A 21,402-nucleotide genomic window follows, 5' to 3' on the forward strand; every position below is an offset into this window, starting at 1 on the left:
CCCGCCCCGACGTCACCGGGAAACCCTGGAGAACGTCTCTGCATTGAGCTGCTGGAGATCGGAGGAGCAGGACGTGTCCCCAGGACCTGCAGGGACCAGCAGGACGCCGGGGGGCGACAACCGAGCAAGGCAAGTGTTTTGTTTTTTTTTTGTTTTTGTTTTTTTTTTTAGGTTAAGTCACACTCAGGAATAACACTAGGGGGGGGGGGTAAACTTGCTAGATAAAGGTAAAGCTGAAGTTCAGGCACATAAAGCTTCATTGAAACTTTCCATCGGGATGGATACAAAACTAGCTGCACTAAGAGAGCAGTAGTGATCAGTCTTTATTACAGTAAGCTTCTGCACAAAGGCACATTTTTCATGCTGGATTACTAAAAATAAATTCATATCAGGATGCAAAGAGTACACATCACTTGTATGTATATTTTTACAATATTTGCTTATGCTAGGGTTAAGCTTTAAAGTATCTAGCAGACTAAAAATGGTCAGATGGAGCAGTCAAGATGAACAGCCCACAAACTTGTTTAATGCCGAGCCATAAAAACGACAATCTGAAGGTATAAAAACTCCTGAGGCTTCTGCATGGGAGTGCGTCCAACAGACTCCTTTACTGTGCAATGGTATTAGTTCAAAGGAGGTGGAGGGCAGATTAGACCACTTTCTGGCGAATAGGAGATGGGTGTGGTTATTTAAGCCTTTGGCAGAGTTTTATAGTTTACACCTTGTGTTACAGTGCACCTCTATATGTCAGTCCTGCAACTCTGGTTGTTGGTCAGCAATGGGCGGTAGGCTTTGGGAATACTATGATATCAGGTAAGCATAAGAATATCGACTTAGGTGGCGCATCAATGATGCTGTGAGTTTCAAGTATGCAAGTTGCAATTGGAATGGCTGATCAGCCAGGTAGAGATCCTGTCATTGTGTTCATCCAATCCAGAAAGGCGGCAGCTATGGACTCCAGATGAGCTGAGCAAATGACAAACAATGACAGGACTCAAAATCACTGCCTACAATTGTTCACCCAATCACAAAAACATGACAACTGTCCTTAGCTAACCCCTTGAAGTATTGCTTTTACACAATGACAGGAGCAGAGCTTTCCAAGTTGCAAGCAGCCGATACGGATTGGTTGTTTTGGGACACACTATTCGGACAATGCTGGGCCATGAAAAAGGTACTTACCCTTAATTAAAAATTCAACAAAACTGGGGAAGCCCTGTTGGAAGTCTGGTTTTTGCCCAAAGAGAAATGGATTGCCTCCCCCTTTGGTAAACCGGATTCCAAAGGACCTTTTATGGATAGGAGGAGTTGGGCGTACTGGACTATGCATCTTTTAGAAAAAAGACAAAAGAAGCCGCCAATGGCTGTGGACATTTTGTACTGCCAGGATTTTTAAAGTTTGTGGTACCCAGGTTTACATATATCAATATTTTGGTTGTGCTTACATGACATACACAAGCACACTATCCACACTAATCATCCACATTCATGCAGGAACATTTCATATAGAATAGGATAGAAAAAAACAAAACATACCTTTGCCTTTTCACTAGGTTCACTAGTTGTGCCGTATGGGGTATTGTGTAACTCTTTGGAGACCACACACAAAAATTCTGCCTGGTCCTCCTTTCCGTAATTATAGGAAGAACCAATGCTGACCAGCTGAAAAGAACATTGCCAAAGTTAGTCACAAGTATACAAACCGCATAATTATTTAAAATCATACAAACATATATTCCAAGTGTAATCCTTGAACTTTAGAAGTTTTTCTCTAGTGGGTTTTGAAATATAACAATGCATCAATTCTTTATTTGTTCCTTGTCAATAAGGCCATATTCAAACCTGTGGATTTCAGTGTTGTGTGAAAAAAATCCTGTTTGCTGCATCTTTAAAGACATTTTAGCAAAATTAACTGTGCACAACACTTACTCGTATTAAAAAGTACACAAGTGTATGTAACCTACATCAGCTATACAAACTAGAAGGACCAATCTTTCACAAAGTGTAGCCAAATTGCTAAAACCAAATTGTTTTGGAAAGGGTACTTTACATTTTCCCAACCAGGGATTTGGCTCACCATTCTGCCAGCACATAGGTCAAAGCTGAGCAGCTTGGACAAGCAATCACGGTATTACTCCACATGAAATACTGCGATTATACAATACCAAGTGATACAAGCTTGTTCTTGCAAGAAACTTCCTGCTAACATTAAAAAGCACATTACACCATGCTAACAAAGGCAAATTAAAATCAACAAACATTAAACTTTATTTTGGAGAAGATTGCCTGGCAGTTCGGTGCTAAACCTCAAAGAAGGAAAACAGCCAAAGTCTCATATGATCTTTGAAGATCCCAAAACCCGAAGAGCCAGAATAAAACATTTGCCTGATTCAGTTGGTGACCAGCATTGTTTTCAAGAAAAGTACCTTTTTTAAATACATATCCATAACAAACACTTAGAGGCATACTACACTAACAAATGTCACTTTACTCCAGTTTCCTCCTTTGTCACTCTTGTTTCTCTATAGAGTTATTTGGCAAGGCACAATAACTGCAGTATCATAAGCAGACAGGATGGTCTCCTGGTTGTAAACCTGAAAAACACTGAAGTAACTAGCTGCAATGAAATAGGTTTCCATAAAACCATTTTGCAAAAATGAAGGGACACATTCAACTGAAGATGATTTTCATTTCTTTGAACAACCATAGTAAAACCAACTCCTATCCTGTATTAGAGATCTATTATAGCCAGTGAATAGAAGTCATCAAGGGATAACCTGTATTTAGGCCAAAACTTTTAGCAAGAGCTTTACATGTAACTAGAAGGGAAAGTTTTTATACCATTACAAAATAGCCAGACAGGTAAGCAATGTGTTTTAGGTTGTGGTTTCTATTCCTAAAGAAAAAGAAAGGAAAAGAAGTGTTGGGAGAGCCATAACCAAGCAGAGTAGGACATTGGGTTCAGCAACACAAAGCATGCTGCCCCCTGTAGCATTCTGTTGACAGATAGCAGGTGGTAGATTAGGCCATGCATGTGTATATAAAGGATACAGAAAAAGAATACAGAGCCGTGTGCAGTATTGGACACACCTCATCGCTGAATTTCTGGAGGCTGGTCTCCTCCCCTTTTACTTCCCTCGAAACAATGAGCAGAAACTCTGACTGATGGTTCCGCCTGCATCCATACATGGAACCTATGCTGACAAACTGCAACCACAGCAAATACATAGTAACTACGCTGGAAAAAACAAAACCTACCCATACAAACAATCAAGAGAACAATAAATCATCCATACAAGAGATGTCATTCCTCTCTCCTACAACATACCAAGGGACGCGGCACAAAACTAATGATTATCAACCTGAACTAGACATGGCTTTTTTTTTTTTTTTTACATTAGGGCTGGAAAGCAAGAAGTTCATTATCAATTAGAGAATATGTAGATTTTTTTTCTTAAAAAAACAAAAAACATTGGCTTATCCACTATTTTTGGTATTACAGTATATTCACATCCAAGGTTTCACTTGAGCCAAAGTGATGTAAATATGAGACCATTTAAAACCTGCATGTGCCAGCAATCCCTATCAATGACAGGGGAGCTGCTGTGTTATAGAGCAGTGGTCACCAACTAGTGATCCGGTCAGCGGCTCTGTCCCCCCATATGGGCAACCCGCCCATCGTAGGTTCAGACCTGCTTGCTAAACAACCTGGGGGAAAGTAGCACAGCCCTGCACTAATGTCCCCCCCTAAAATTTAGCAAGCAGGTCTGAGCCTAGGATGAGAATGGGCGGGTTCTGGCATCATGACGTCCTTCGGGGGGAAGTTTCGGTGAATTTAGTGGTCTGTGAGGTTGGTGACCACTCGTATAGAACACCTAGAAGCTACTCTTATCAATACATGGATGACTGGCAACACCTTTGTATAAATCTGAGCAGTATAATAGATACACGGTTACTTTAATATCTACCTATCCATACAACTGTAGATGCCTTTATGTAGTGATGTTCACAACCTGAAAGCTAAAAGGTTGTTATATTGAATGCCATATTAGTCTTCTAAATTATGCTAGTTTGCCATGAGTACTCTTTTATTCCACCGGACAAGATCAAGACAGATCTTACCTTGTGAAGAAAGATACTCACCTTAATTCACCACTCATGCAGCTTTGACAGTGCAGCTTCTGTGTTGGTAGACACCCGTGCTGGCTGATCCCTGCCTGTCCATTCAGAAAGTACCTCACTATAGACAGCTAAACAATAGTCTGTGACACCTCAAAGGACCCGACAAAGTAGAGGAAGACAGGACTGATGTGTCATATGACCAGACTAAGTTGGGCTAAAAGCTTTTTAATTTCTTTTCATTATTTTTTTTTTTTTATGATAAACGTGGCTTTCTTTTGTTACCATTTGTTAGTAGAAAATGACTGCCAAATAAACCGGCCCATACAAATATAAAAATATTATATCTGAACATGAGACAATTAATGGAACATTTTTGATTTTATAGTCCAACGTGCCCAGTGTTTAATGTGTTTATGTAATTGGCTAAATTACTCAAACCCTTCTTCGATCCTAACTTCACAGCAGACCAATCATTCTGCTGTCCACATATTAAACCTAGGAGGGTCAATTAAACTGAGAAAACAGAAGAGAACACAGGTCAACTTTACATTTTTACACCAACTACAGGTATTTCAATGGCAAATCCCAAAAATTCATGTTTATAGTATACATTAAACTGCGTTATAAATATGTGATAAGTGTTCTCAATCTACCAGTTAAGAATATGGTAGATCATATATGTGATATCCACAATACAGTGGACCATTTTCATATCTTACCTGCTCAAACTTCCAGCCATCAGACATGGTTGAGACCATCTGAGTGAGCTCTTCCTCCTGACATTGCAGCACTCTGTAAACGTGTTTAACTGGCACCTTTCAGTGGACAGAAAAAGTGAAATGGTTATTGATAAGCCAGGTTTTAGACAATATAGACACCAAAGCTAGCCATATATCTTCCTTATATTGGGGGGAGACAAAGCTATAAGTAAACGTACATTAGTCCTAGTGATTGGACAGAGAAGTGGCTGGAAACTCCTCTACTAGAGGTGACATGCATGTTGAAAAGGCATTTACCAAAACTGTATTTGTAAGAAACACCCAACTTTATCCCAGATGTCTAATATTGGAAATGGATAGGTCATTCCCTTAATTGCCCAGGCTGATTTTTGATACTTTGACAGGTATGGAATTCTTACCACCTAAATCAAACATGCAGCTATGTAGAATAACTAGTGGTTGCAGATTAAAAACCTGAATACAAATGCAAACTATGATACAACTAATGGAGTCCTGCCCAATCTAGTTTACAGTCTATGAGATTGGGGAGCATAGTATACAACATACAGAAAGAAAAAAAAATGACTATATAACGTTTTAGTGAAAGCTTTAAATTCGGCCACACGACAGATGTACCACTGCAGCACGGATAGTCAGCCGTCCTAAATATACAGAAAACATAACAAGCAAGATGACCGCGTCCCGTGATCTCTATAGGCTGGAAGTATCCGCACTAACAGACCCCTAATGTTTTCATAAGTTTGTCCAGTGACTTCCTCTTTATCATGAAAATGATCCTCATTTGCACAAAACATAACTGCACGATTTGGCATTTTCTAACTATATTACAACTAAACTTTTTACACAAAGCAATCCAGTTTTTTATTTTTGCTATTGAGTTTTCAGTGTAATCAATTTAGAATATTATAGTTTTGTTTAATAGACCTGCTACATTCAGAAAAAAAAAAGACAAAATACAGCCTTAAAGTTTCACAGAAAACCCCCAGCCATGGTTGCAGAGGTTTACTTATTTCAAGAAACCTAAAAAATAAAAACATCAGAATACATCAAAATGTATTCACTTGGTCTATAACACTTATGAAACATTTATAAAACGAAGCAAAGTGACCATTGTTTTGTAGGAGTATAGAAGTTTGCATAAAATGAAGAACTTGTCAGCAAACCTCTAATCATATTTTCCCAACAAAGATTTAAGCCTCACATTGCTAATTAGCTTAGGAGATTTTCTGGTCAGGAATTCCCTTCGCTTACTTTACACTTATCTTTTGCTGCTATTAGCCCCTGCTAGCCTTCGCTTGTATCAGCCCATTAAAACAAACCTTTTCACTGATCCCATAAATTCGAAGGAGCCTCCTTTATAGGTTGTGCTCTGCAGATTTGTGTCAAGGCAGATGCTGTTAGTATTAACTGCCGGCTAAATTTAAGATTCATTATCTGGGTGACGTAAATAATCTCAGCTCAATGAGTGTTTTGTCTGTTCTGGTACAGATAAAATATATACTGAGGGCACTTTGTTAATGTTGTCTGCTATCTGCTGCAGAGGACTTCCTTTTATGGAACATTTTGTGCATTTTCATTCCCTCGGTTTACCGAAATGCCAGCAAGCACAGAACAAATTGTTGATGTGAAGAGTCAATGTAGAATATAGTGTGCTTTTCAGGAAACCCCAAAAAGCAGGGGCACAAAGAACTAAAGGGACGGGGCATGGAATTCTAACAAAAATCTGCAACAATTTGCAAAACATACAGACCTGCAAAAATGTTTCCATAATTATAAAAAGTAAATTAAAAAGCTGGGGTTTTAAGGGGCATTCTACAGGAAATTGCAGGCAGCACTTATCACTCTGCTATTGTGCAACTTTAACATGGAAGCCTTCAGTATGTACTTGTACCACACTAAACTTCAGCAAAACTTTCTAATTTTAGCAGTGGTTTTTATTTTTATTGCTGTCTGACTGTGCAAGAAAAAAAATTGCTTGTTCACACCTTTTCAGCGATGTGTATAGAAGGAAATCTCACCACAACACACATTAATGTAGGTTAACTCATCTCTCTTGTGTTTTAACACGGCATGGTAACCATATTTTTGTGTGTAGTGGTGCACTATCTAAAAAAATTTAAAAAAGTAGCTTTCATTCTGATACATTGGACGCCCAATATTTTTAAAGGGTTAGCCCATACCAACACATTAATGTCCTAGTCCCTGAACCAGGACAGACAAGTGTGGATAGGCCCCAACATATTGAACTTTGAATTCAACTTTGGTTTAATTGCATGGAATGCATTTAGCTTATCCAAATGTAAATGTTTAATTTGGCTTTAGGCAAAATCCAAACCCCATTGGTATGTCCTGTTCCTTAAAGTTGACATATTACACAGCACTGTACAAAGTCCATAGTCATGTCACTGGCTGTCCCTCAAAGGGGCTCACAATCAAATGTCCTACCATCATCATATGTCAAGAATACAGTCTAAGGTCAGTTTAACGTAACAGCATATAACATGGACGCTGAGCTAACGAGGTCCCAACAAGGACAAAAACTAAAATAAAGATCCGATACAGCTGTGGATAATCAATAAAAGCTTATATCAGGCACATTTCTCCAAACACACCAAGTGGTCACATTTGAGCTGTCTTTACATGTTGGCCTGTCAATGTCATGTCTGAAAATAGACGCTTACTTCAGTCCGTGACCCATATCCCCATCTGACCTTCCACTTAAATACAAGACATTGCCGGAGCTATAAATAGGAGGCGGGTGCAATGTGCTTATCACTGGCTAACTTTAAGCTCAAAGTAACAGACAAGGGTACAGCAAATGATAGGATACAGAAAAGACAATTTTGTTCTACATACACCAAGAGTATCTGGTACAGCCGTCAGGATCGCTTTACAACATTTGTATATAAAGAATGCAAAGTGTAAATAGGATTAGTGCTTACTTATTTTATGATGGGTCTTCCTGGACAAAATCCATCCCATACTCCCCCAATATATCACAAAGGCTCACCTGTGATGTTTTACTGTCCCTCTCTCTTATTCTGTCCTTTACCAGCTTAATTAATGATGTGATATTGTAGAACTCTGCTTCCTCCAGGACACCTGTTGAAAAGATGAGAATAGGAAAAGGTCAGTGGAATCTGAAATAAATCTTACCTACCAGTACTCTGAAGTCACTGGAAACTTTCTGTGCATAAGGTTTTGGGTTTCACGTCCATCCAACAGCCTATTAAATATACATTTGTTTCCTATCCCTAAGCAGGACGTACATCAAGATCAAGAAGTCACAGCAGAATACTTGCTTTAGGAAAGCAGCCCAGAAAACCAACATATTGATCTTTAGGAAACCCCAACATTACTAGAATTATTAAATAACAAAGCTGTGTGCTAAATTCACTGACTTCTGGAAGTTTGGCTTCTATGTACTGTAGTCAAATACATAAAGGAAAATTGACTGCCAACCACCCATCAACTAAATACATTACAATTTCAGGACAGCAACTAGGGTACTGCACAGATCAGACATGCATTTGCTTTCATTACAAGTTCCTTCAAAATACAAATAAAACTAGATAACACATTGTTCGCAAGACCAATACAAACATGTACATTCCAAGTTTAGAATTTGCAGAAATACAGCACGGAGTACATGAACTTCCTATAAAAACTATGCTGAATACCCAAATATAACAATGGTAACATTCATCCAAAACAAAGACATGAGTATTTATAGAAGTATCAGCTCACAATCTAATGTCCCTACCAAAGTCATATGTCTATTACAGTCTAAGGTCAATTTTGGGAGAGGCCAATTAATCTAACTGCAAGTTTTTAAAACATGGGAGGAAACCAGAGTGCCCAGACAAAACCAACAAACATGGGGGGAACCTGCAAATTCCATGTAGATCATGTACCGGCCAAGATTCAAACCTGGGACCCAGTACTGCAAAGGCCAGAGTGCTAACCACTGAGCCACCGTGCTGCACTACACAAAACATCACTCAAACTATTGAGTCACCACATGTAGAATGTAGGAAATCCCAAACCAAAGCATCACATGGATGTGACAAATGTAAAACTCAACATGCTGTATTCACACTTAGCCATTTTGTTAACAAACACCCAGTCACCTATTAATGTGGGTGAGGTAGCAGATATATTTTAAATGAGCTGGCACTGCCAGTGAATTAGAAAAGAAGATTTCATTGGCCACCAGTATAGTTTTATTTTTATGGAATTTAGAAGGAAAAACAAGTTTTTCATCCATGAATAACAAAATATCTATTCTACAGACTAGAATGGTGAAGGACTCGTTTATAAAAATGACTGTTCTGCTTTGTGGATCCTTACAAAAGCTTACAATATTTTGCTATTACAGCAGGAAATTTGTGAACAAAAGAGCTGGATATCATTGCTACATGTGAATATTCTCGGACCGTCACACCTTGAAAGCTCCTGAACAAACAGGTAATTCAGCTTCACGTTTGGGCCAACCATCACTATTGGTGATTAAACAACAAGTAAGGAAATACACAGCTACGTCAGGGACAGGTGTTGTATACAAACTTAACTGTTTGAAGATCTGACCGTCCCCTAAGTCACACCGGGGGGGGGGGGGGGGAGAAACCACTTATACTGACAAGTAAATGCCGGCACATTTCATGAGTTAGATTTGGAGGCAATCGGTAAAGCCCATGGGGAAATGCAAGGTTTAGGACAAGGATCTGGTCAATGCCAGAAACTGGCATACACGTTAAAAATCAAATAGAAGTGACTTCGTCAGCAAATGCTCCTTACTTTTTTGTGATGCTGGGCTACATGGAGGCCAAGGAGCATGATGGCATTGAAAAAACAATTTCCCAATTGTATGAGGACTAAAAACACATTGCAATCATTAGAGATCACCAGGAAGTAAGAACTTTACTGTTTGCAGAGCTACAGGTCTGGCTCTTTTTGGACCTTCACAAAGAATTGCTACCGTACAATGAGCAGTAATAGTCTTATCTGCAGCTGACTGGCAGTGAGTGGGCTTATCTATGCAGGCTGGGGCCACTTTACACAAAGATTGTGCATTTTGTTTTGATGGGAAAAGAAAAGGGGAAAAACTAAAAAACAGCTTACCTTCCTCTGCAAGGTCTTTGTTTATCACAAGTTTCCCGTGTCTCAAATAGTTCAACACTGGCCCAAAATATGTGGGGTCTCTGTCTATTAAATAGGCACCTGTTTCATCCTGCAAACAAGAAACAGACTGATATCAGACAACGTCAACAAAAGACACAGCATCCTGCACACTGCCGGTGTATACAATGTTCCAAACAACTTCCATGCGGTTTAGTTTCTCCCCACATTCATATTCATCTCCAATCACATTCAAGTTCCTTTATACTTTATAACACTGCAACACCTCATCCAAAGCACAGGTTACAATTGCTAAAGCAGTCACATGCTTAGTGTCATTGTATTTCTGTGTAAACATTGAAGGATATTCATCCCTTTACCCCCTTGTCCCTGTGAAATGACAAGTGAATGATGCTAAAATTTTACATGCTGTTTGCTGAAATCTCATGTCTTGTTATTGCCATCTGTATACTGTTTGGGCACATTTTGGCTCAGTTTCAGTCTTTAGTCTGATATTATCCAAACCTCCTAAGGATACATAAAACTTTATACTTCGAGCTCTATTTTAAAGGCTAACAAAGTCTATCTCCATCCCAAAGCTGGAATGCACCGAGTTTACACTGCGGGTGTCTAAAGAGCTCACATTTTAGCAGACATTTTAGGTTGCAGTTGAATGCTTGCATACACATACCATTCTCATTTATCACATTAGGTTTAAAACTATTCTATAAGCTTGTTAAGGAAACAAAAACCCATTTTGAAAGGGAAGTGTTCTTTTATGCACAAGCTGCACAACAGGATATCATTTGCACAAAGCACAGAATATACATGAATAATGCAAAATAGAATTGAAGAAAACAAGGATATAGTTTTATCCTGGGAAGTAATGATATTCAATATAGCCTTATTAAAGAGGACCAACTGAACCACATCAAGCTTAAAACAAATTCCTTCCTGATGGAAAATGCACCAGGCTTGGGTGCTACTTGTGCAAAAATTTTCAAATTCTCTAAATGCAAATGGAATGTACAAAGTTTACATGGCTCATTGATACTATATAACTGTTTATCTTTGGATACAGCGAGGAGGGGTAACACCAGGTATTGTTATACTCTTGTTGTTCATCAGTGTAGTACACAGACACCATGGCTTCCTAGACATCTAATATAACCAGAGCCATGATGTGGACTCAAACATGCAAAAAGCCCTTTGGAAACTAGCCCCATATTAAGAATTTATATGGAATAGGACAAGCAGATATCAGTTTTATCCATTCTTTCACATTCCTTTCTAGTAATAAAACCTCCGTCCTTGAAGGGTAAAACTTCCCTTAAGGTGCGTACACACTTCCAATTTTTATCGTTCCAATCGAACGACGAACGATCGATTGGGCAAAAAATCGTTCGTAAAAAAGTAACCAACGACGCCGACGAACGAGGAAAGTCGTTGGAAACGAACGACCGGACCGGCGGATCGGATTGGACGACGATCGTTGAACATCGTTCGTGTGTACGGTCGTTCGTTGATCGTCCATGTTCAGAGCATGCGTGATGAACGAACGTCCGTTCACTTTCCTGTCGTGCACATAGTTCCTCTATCGCTTAAACGATCGTATCTATTGTGTGTACAATATCTACGAACGATCGTGTCGTTACCTCTATGTGCAGGATCGGTGCTATACGATCGTTCGTATATATCGTGCAAGAACGTTAGTCGTTCGTTTTCCGACGATAATAATTGGAAGTGTGTACGTAGCTTAAGACACCACTCAAGTTGCACAATTTGCAATATTTATTTCAAAGGTTTTTTTTTTTTTTTTTTTTTTTTATAGCTTATAGACTTGTTCCCACAGCTTTCACTCATTTGCAATATTTCCCTGAACAACCAATCAGGAAGCATGCATAGAGGTTCTCCTAAATCCCCAACTTTGGGAAAAGTTATAATACATTGCATGCAAACCAAGCAACTAGCTGTTAATTACAATCTAGTGGAGAAGCCATCCATGCAGTGTCTCTTCATGCTGCCGCCATTATACCAGGGCTCCAGGAACACTTGACAAGGCAGCATGGATACTCCAAAGGAGGAAGTGTACAATGGGAAAATATAGAAGTGTATCTTCCAAGGTATGGACCAGTCTGGGAGAATTATTCACAGCGCATGTCTTAGGCTGCATACACACGTGCAATTGTCGTTGGAAAGGATCTTTCACGATACTGTCCAAAAACTAATGACTGCATGATGCATGAACAAGTGCTGTACATACAACACCATTCTGCTCTATAGAAAGGGGGGAACGATGGAGCGGCACCCTGCTGAGCGCTCTTCCCTTGTACATCCAATAAGTTTGTTGTCCATGGATTCGCCAGGATGGATGTTCTGATGGACGAGGAGCGCTGTACATATGCCAGATTATGGTTCGATATCGGCCATGTTTACGTAGCCTAAGCAAGCAAGGAAACAAAAAATGTTTCAGGGCTATAACTGACCTCACCATATTTTAAATATTTATTGTACCCAGCCTGATCACTGCATATTTTTCATTTTAAAGTGAACTTGTGCCTATGAACATTACACTTCACAAGTCCTGAACAAGCAGTACACATTTTCTCTAAAAATGTTTTTTGTTTTTTTTTTTGGAGAGGGAACTCTTGGCAGGTGTTCACCCAACACAAACTAAGTGGATGGTAAAGAGCCATTGTGCTATGTGCCAAAATCATGGGTACAGCCAAAATATTTTAAGGTTTTGATAAGTTTGCCATCTTCTTGATTTCATCTTTCTGCAGTTCAATGTCTCATTTCATCAAACTCCAAAGACTCATTCATTTGAACTGAACTCCTCAGTGGGGCGTTGTTTGAGATCTTCCGCCCAATGGTAAGTGATTTTCACCCACTTTAGGCTTTTGAAGAGCTTCTATAAAATGCGCGGCTTTCCATTTCTACTGAAAGCAATTCAGCAGTCTATGGATGCTGCAGCAAAGTGCCCACAGAGAATGCACTAAACAGGTTCCTAATATACCACAACTGTGCAGACATACAAAGATCTTAATCATATTACATGGCGTGGGCGTTTTTTTTTTTTTTTTAAAATGAGGAATGTAATGCATATTGAACAGACATTGCTACTCTGCATCATACTTTGCAAAATATTACAACGAAACCAGTGATCTAATGTCACAGATAAAACCAAGCTCAATCAGACACATGACTAGATAACCTTATCTAATATATTACTGAACACTTACAGATAACACTTAAAGTGGACATAACAGGACCTCTGCAAGGCTTCAAGAAACCCTGCCATGTAATAACAGAATACTTATTTCATCTCACTGAGCTTTAATCAAGAAGGTGACTACATAGGCTAAGTGGAGGAATCTGGGAAAGTGCCATTAGCTTTTTGGGGGTTAGACAACTCGTTTTTATCAGGCCTATCTAATCTTAGTAACCAAGAGGCTGCAGCAAAGGCCTGAACTTTGTAAGAAAACCTGCATTTACACAGCTAGTGATGTACCAGCACCATCAATCTACTACGGAGCTGGAAAAGTCACCTATAGACAGATGAAGTCATTGCTGGGAATACTATGATCTCCGAGAGGTAATAAATTTCCCCCCATGCCACAGTTGGCGTTAGTTAACCTGTACAATAAAAAGGAACTAAAGTCCCACTTAGGAAACTAGGGGTTCAGGTAGTTTATTGCAGAAAGGGAAAGGTGATGTCCCTTCTGTAATAGCTATTCTTACCTGCCTGGTCGCATGTGCAGCTCAGTGATCCCGGCGTCCATGTAAATGAACTACAGTACGACCGCGCAGGGGCTACGTCATCCCAGCCCAGTCAATCAAAAATCATATATTTGTATGGGGCAGAGTGACCCTTAACCTGAAACCCATCAGTACAGTAATATGCAGAATTACCATTTATATCCTCCCCTGAGATAAGCAGAAGCTGTGCTTTCACACAACCACATGCATCTCAAATGTACAGCAAACCAGGTAAATAAGCAAATTCATTTACACTCAAGCGTGTATGTGCAAAGAAGTTACATCTGGGGAACAGATGCTTTTATGTAATTATCATCATTTACATGCTGCCAACGTCTTGCTGAAGAGCAGATAAATAAATCAAGAATTCCCATGCCACCAATAATTTCCCTTGTGGAACTTTAGACACTTACAAACGAGAAATAATAATAAGTGTTATGGAGGTAGTAGCTTGACAAACACATTGTGTCATGTCGAATTCAACAGCTGTGACCAAAGCTACCGACAGAATAGGACAGCTGAGGATTACATATGCTGCTCCTACAACCAGAATTCAATAGACGCCAACTTGGCCTATTCAGGGTAAAGTGATTAAAGGAAACCTAAGAAAAGTACAATGGGATGTCACTGATGACCTCCCTCTTTTAAAAAGGAGGGTCATGCATGCTCAGCATATGGCTAAAAGACTGTCTTAGGATCTGAGACCTAAGGCAAGAAGATCTGACTTCACTGGGTGAGTGGCACAAAGTATAGAGGCCAAAGACAGATAGGAACAGAAATAACTTATAACATGTTTACATTAAAGCCCAGTATTCTCCCCAGCCCCATTTAGCTAGGCGTACCACCCAGCACTTTTCAGTAACCACCCGGCAGTTTTAAGGATGGTTATTGAAGAGTTGACCCACAATACTGGGCTGCCGCCCACCTACAATTTCTTCCCACCCAGCTTAAAAAAAAACCAAAATCTGTCTTGAACACCGAAGTAGGTCTATATACTTTTTTAAATGAGGTCTACAGCCCCCACTGTGTGACTTGGGCCCTTTTTTAATCATTTATCCTGGCACTGTTTATTGGCACTGGTGCAGAAAGTGACCGGGAAAACCAAAAAGTTAACAGAAGGTAGAGGGGAAGTCTGATGACATTCCCTCTTCAACCAGGTAGGAAAAAAAACCTAAAGCTACGTACACACTTCCAATTATTATCGTTGGAAAACGAACGACGAACGTTCATGCACGATATATACGAACGATCGTATAGCACCGATCCTGCACATAGAGTTAACGACACGATCGTTCGTAGATATTGTACACACAATAGATACGATCGTTTGAGCGATAGAGGAACTATGTGCACGACAGGAAAGTGAACGGACGTTCGTTCATCACGCATGCTCTGAACATGGACGATCAACGAACGACCGTACACACGAACGATGTTCAACGATCGTCGTCCAATCCGATCCGTCGGTCCGGTCGTTCGTTTCCAGCGACTTTCCTCGTTCGTCGGCGTCGTTGGTTACTTTTTTACGAACGATTTTTTGCCCAATTGATCGTTCGTCCTTCGATTGGAACGATAAAAATTGGAAGTGTGTACACACCTTAAGGGGCAAGCCAAACAATGGTTGAAGATAAGGAAACCTGTAATGCCACCTGTGATGGAATGGGGACAGGTGAGAATGTATTTTATTGCAGAACAGATATTGCCTGTCCCTTCTGCAATAAAGGACCTGTGCTTGGATTTTTTAATTCTTCGCTATAATTCTGATAAAAACAAGAGCACAAGGTCAGAAAAATGGTTTCATTAAAGCAAAGCCTTAATACCTACAGTGACGTTTGGTGCCTTAAAGCCCATACAGAAAAGTACTTGAAGACTACATACATAGTCCTTTCTAAATCCAATCATCAGGAGGGTATGTGAGGAGAATAAGTAGTACAGTTACAGTAAAAGAGGAAATGCCTAAATAGGGAGATTCATTGCAGGTAAGAGTTGGAAATATTTAATATTGCTTTTAAAATTTCACAGACACATTAAAAGCTTAGTTAAGATTGTACTGATTGGGACATATCATGTATATGGAAACTTCATTTACTTCTGGTTCATTCATGTCACCCCTACATTGCAGCAGTGCCAAAATCAGAAAGACCACAGTTATTTAAAATAGAAATGTCCACTTTAAGCATAAGTTTCATCAGGTAGGGCTTTATTACAGAAAGAAAGGCAATGTCCATTCTTCAAAAAGACATACATACCTGCCTGATTTTGCCAGACAGTTTTTGCTCCCAGAGATACCTGGCAATTCTAGCTTCCAGGACTGGATCCAACTCCCGACATATAGGAGTTATGTCACCCTGGGCAATCAAGATGCCTGAAGATAGGAACGCGGAAGAGAAGAAAGATGGCAGTGCCCACAACGAATTGGGGTCAGGCGAGTACGCCCAGGCTTTAGGTACACTTTAAAACTTAACTCCTGGCATCTTTGTATGTACAGTTAATGCAGCAAGGATTAAATGTTTGTTGTCTATGGGTGTTGCAGCAAACATTTACTTTATTCCTTGCTCTAGTGGTAGCTGCCACTGCTGTGCTCTGGAAAATAAATGGGTTTCTGTATTCCCATGCACAATGCACGACTGCCAATCCCGCCTTGCACATGACCGTGGTGAGCTGCGACGGCCCAGCTGCAATGAGTGGGAAATGTATATGGACTGGCCATACAGAGAGGAAAGCCTGTGGTAGTGAGGCAATGTTTAACCCAGGCAGGAAGAATTCGTAAGCGGGTGGCAGGCTGAACCGCTGCAAGTGAAAGGGAAGGTGGAGTGCAAGACGAATAGGAATTTGCCTTCCCTAAACCCCCTCAAACTGTCTTGATTGACCGATGCGGCAACTTAATTTTATAAAAGTAAAAGGTTAAAAAAAAAAATGCTGTCTTAACCAGTAAGTGGAGGCAGACTTACAACTTGAATGTTACAGCTTATTACAGCTACACATTGCATTCTACAGTAAAGCTGCACACAGATCTGAAATTGTTGCTGGAAATGTTCCTCTGTGATAGTTTCCAGTGACATTAGAACAAATGAGCACTGTAAACACTGTGCTGTTCAGTTCTATGGGGGAATGGACAGGAGACACCCTGCTGCGCCTTCTACACTCCACATTAGTGTTTCCCTACCTTTTTAACATGGGGAGCAAATGTGAAATAACTTTCACGTCTTCAGGAAACCCCTTCTATAATTATTTTATCCACAGCTCACAATACATTAGCTTAGTGGTCATTGGGAATAATTTCTCTTACATTGCTGGCCAGTGGGAAGAATGCCATCCTTACAGATAATTGGTGTCACCTAAAATGACTCGAGCGGCACAAATGCCAAATTGCTCAAGGAACCCCTAGCAACCTCTGGTAGAACTCCGATAGAGAAATTCTGCTCTAGATTTTATGCTTTTCCAAAGCATTAGTTTGTCGTTGATAGCACTTTGTGTACCCTCTTATCTTCCTATAGACAGGTCCCAACAAGTGACAGCATACAGATGCATGATGGTGGGGGAATGGTTGCTTTGGGGGGTTGGTGGAGGATAAAACCCTGTGCGGTCTGACACTTAAGTGGTAAATTGCTATGTGTAATTTCACTTAAAGGACATATGATGCAGTTTGACCTTCAAGCTGAATGGTTTTGGGGAAGGATTTAAGCTGCGTACACACTTCCAATTTTTGTCGTTGGAAAGGATCTTTCACGATCCTTTCCAACGACAAGGGAGTGCACGATGCATGAACGGTGCTGTACATACAGCACCATTCATGCTCTATGGAGAGGGGAGGGGGAGAGCGACGGAGCGGCACCCTGCTGCGCGCTCTCCCCTTCCCTTTCATTAGGATCGGCTGTCGACCATCGTCCGTGGATCCGGCAGGTCGGTCGTCCGGACGATGGACGACACCGACTGTACACACGCCAGATTTTCGCCCGATAATTGGCCGATGCCGATTATCGGGCGATAAAAATCTGACGTGTGTACGTAGCTTAAGAGAAGAGCTAACTTTCTGGAGACAATGCTGCTGCTCATTACTATCCGTGCCATCTCCAGGACCCAAATGCCTCCATTCCAGCAAAACCGTATGCTAGATATCTGCAAATAAAAGTGCTTGAGTAGTTTAGCACAAGACATTGGCCAGGGCTTACACTTTCACAAAAATGATGTGTAATCATCACAGAGCCAACTCCATTTGTGGCAGAAAAAATATTTCCACATTTTAAAGGAAACCTATGCATGTATTTTGCTTGGACAAATGCAACTTCAGACGTTTAGGAGATCAGATAATATAATCCAGTACCAGATCCCCTTAGCGGCACCTTCAGACATAGCACAGTTCTTCGTCTTCCACTAAGCTAAATCACCACCCTGCCCCTCCACAGTAGTAACACTTATCAAGACCCAGCCACCATGTCCCTGCTGTTTGTTTACATTAAATGTCTCTGAAAATGCAGCTATTCTGTACAAAAAACCTCAACGCTATACAAAACTTACTAATTTTGCCTGCCGCTGAATGGCATTCCAATTCTGCAGGAAAACTGACATTTCCAGAGTCTAGCTCTCCTTGTTTCTCTGCAGATCTCACTGGTTCCCTTTGCTGACCTCCATACAGGATACAGTACTGATATGCAGACTATAACTATTTCCCCTTCAAAACACAACTGGTGGCGTGTTTGGCGATGCCGGCATTAGGAAAGTATAGAATTTACATTGTTCATCCACAGGTACTGCTTGACTTGGTTTAAAGAGAACTACATAGTCTGCAAATTGCCTAGTAAAGCCAACCCACGGACTAATACAATCTGAGTCACTGATTTGAAAAAAATAAAAATGCAGATTTGAACTTTAGACTACACTGGCTGTATTCTTGTGCTAATGCCTAAATAAAGAAGCCAGAAAATGACCCAAAAATATGGCATTTTCACAAGCCCCGGATTTTTTTTCCTGAATAAATTACAAAGGCAGCGAAAACCTTAACATGAATTCTGCATATCATGAACACTTTGCAACACCTGGCATTTCAAGAGGCTTTGATCAAGTCACCTTAAATGAAAATGTTTGCCTATTTTTTCTGCTTTCATCACTTGTTCGCCTATTTTTTCTGCTTTCATCACTTGTTCGCCTCTTGTCCAGTGACATTGTAACAAGATCACCTTGTTATTGGTTTTAATACTTCGGCTGATCTGTGTACATGTCAAACACTCTGACAGTTCAGAGACCGCACTAATCAGAGGTGCCTTGATGCAGCAGTGCAGCTTCAATATGTATTTGCTAACAAATGCAACAACAACCTTTTGGGTGAAACAGATCAGTTCTGAATATTTTGCTGGCTAGTTCAATAGTTTGCTGGGGATCCCTCTGCACAGGTATATTGTTCTCTGCCCTGTGCACCATTCACTTTTTCGTGGTTTCAAACAGAGCGGTTGCAAATTGTTTTTGTATTTGGTACAGATGCACCAGAAGTGTTCCCTAGCTTGCAAAGGCAACGTCTGAACTTCTGTGTAACATTCTTTTTTGCACTACAAATTCGTTAGTTGCATATTGATTTTTTTCATTGGTGAAAGTTTCTAAATTCTGTTGTAAAACTCAATCTGTCAGTTTTACATTATTAAAATGAGATGCTGTCAGACATTCAAAGTTCACTCATTTGATTACCTAGTTGCTTAGTAGGTGAATCTTTTTCCCTTCAGGCTCTTTAGACAGATTTCCTGGCCTACCAAGCAGGCTGTAAATAGGCAAATCCTTCTCGATTTGCATTCACATAGAAAAGGGAGACCTGTATATATGCTTAAAAAAATAGGATACGTTCTGATACATACAAACAGATGGAAAGATGCAAAATCAAGTCTCCCTTACATATCTAAACAAGTATTTTCCATTACAAACGCTGCAATGACTTATGTAAACTGCTTCACAATAGGGAAGTTCATTTCACTCTATAGCTCTTATTGACATTTACTGCTTGGATGATAAGTTACTATTGTATCTTGTAGTAATGTAAAGACAGAATAAACCATTGTGTACAATGGGTGACAACAACCAGACACTCCCAAGTAGTGTGATGCTGAAGAATTTGCTAACAGGATCACTTTGCAAAGGCAGCAAAGATTTGAGGAGGGGACAGGTATAGGGCACAGACTTTCACAAGGGTTTTCTATTCTTTATGAAACTGAAGTTAAATCTTCTTCTATTTAGCCTAAGCTCTTCAGGGCAGGGTTCTCTCCTCCTGTGTCACTGTCTGTATTCATCTGTCATTTGTAACCCCTATTTAATGTACAGCACAGTGTAATATGTTGGTGCTATTAATTCCTATTTGATAATATGGTTCTTTTAATTCCTATTTGATAATATGGTTCTTTTATTCTCCCTTTTGCATTATTGCTCATCTGTGCTTCCCTATGGAGGAGGATCATGGTAGGCCAGTGGAGAGCTGTACAAAGCTATATGAAAACTTTAGTTGTTATCTCAGGTGCTCTCAGCCTTAAAGTAAGCATCAAAATGACTTTTAGGAAGAGTTCTAAACTTAAATGTCTTGATGGGTGGCTGTGGTCTAGGATAGTTTATAGGACGCATTTGGAATGGAACCACAGCAGTTAGCAACCAGATGTGATGTTGAGCCTCCTTCAATGAAAGGACTGAAGTTTAATAAATGAAAGCACAGACCAAGGTAAAGCTGGGAAGGAAAATGCTGAATAACTGTCCATGAAATAAAGCTGGATCTGACTTGCTACAGCTTCTAATGCGCGTTGTAAAAGTTTGCAGTAAATAGGATTAAGATATTTGTGCACAGGATAGAGGGTCTGTACAATCATATGACTGAAGACAGGGACATTAAGATGAATCAGTGACATTCACTTTAAATAGGACACTTGGAAAAAAACGCTCACTTGTAAACACTTTCTCAATTCATGGCATCTTAAAACAACTTTTGGCAGTGACTATACTGGCAAATAGGAATTACTACATTTATATGCAACTAAATAATGCATGATCAAAAATTCTGTCCCTAAAGAACTCACTGGGCGAGGATGCATGCAAGTAAACAAAAATCCAATGGACGAGGAGCCCAAGAAATAAGTGAGGCAGCTTCTTCCATCTGCCAAATCCAATATACGTGGCTGAGAGTAGTCTAACACAAGTTTACTTAAAAAGCTTAAAGCACATTGTCAATCAACTGCTTACTCTACCGACAGAGAAAGTGCAGCAACCCACAGAAAACATTTGCTCCAGCAATGTCCATGCAAAGCAGCTTACTAAACCAAAGGCTTTTACACCTAAGGATGATTTACAAGCAGCACTTAAAGCTTTTAGCCAATTACAATAGACAAGCATAACAGACGTATCGGTGTGCGGTTTATCGCAGGGCAAAGAAACATTTAAATGTTTCTTTGTGAGAAAGCATGTAATTGTAAGTCACCCTTTGGTTAAGGGATGCTTTAACCAGGGCTGTACATTTTTTGCCAGCTCAGACTGCAAGTACAGAATAGTTCCCGACTCTACAGCTCTGCTTTCAACACTGCTTAGTCTGTAGAAGAGGAATTTACATATACACACATATATATATATATACATATATATATATATATATATATACACATATATATACACATATATACATATATATATATATATATATATA

At 39.9% G+C, this 21,402-nt stretch overlaps 1 protein-coding gene across 8 annotated transcripts in view; it reads right to left on the reverse strand.

Annotated features, from left to right (window-relative positions):
• LOC140335245 (BTB/POZ domain-containing protein KCTD5) overlaps window positions 1-21,402 on the reverse strand; it is a 42,821-nt gene that overhangs the window by 17,027 nt on the left and 4,392 nt on the right. For 4 of the 8 annotated variants that reach the window (XM_072417729.1, XM_072417733.1, XM_072417730.1 and 1 more), the window contains exons 2-6: window positions 9,984-10,092; window positions 7,873-7,964; window positions 4,842-4,937; window positions 3,091-3,207; window positions 1,537-1,662 (exon numbers count right to left, since the gene is read on the reverse strand). In XM_072417729.1, coding sequence (XP_072273830.1) covers window positions 1,537-1,662; window positions 3,091-3,207; window positions 4,842-4,937; window positions 7,873-7,964; window positions 9,984-10,092 — 540 coding nt within the window. The remainder of the gene's footprint in view (window positions 1-1,536; window positions 1,663-3,090; window positions 3,208-4,841; window positions 4,938-7,872; window positions 7,965-9,983; window positions 10,093-21,402) is intronic. The other 4 variants (XM_072417734.1, XM_072417737.1, XM_072417735.1 and 1 more) reach the window with 1 other exon arrangement.

Source organism: Pyxicephalus adspersus, chromosome 7 (genome assembly GCF_032062135.1).
Source record: "Pyxicephalus adspersus chromosome 7, UCB_Pads_2.0, whole genome shotgun sequence".
NCBI lineage: Eukaryota > Metazoa > Chordata > Amphibia > Anura > Pyxicephalidae > Pyxicephalus > Pyxicephalus adspersus.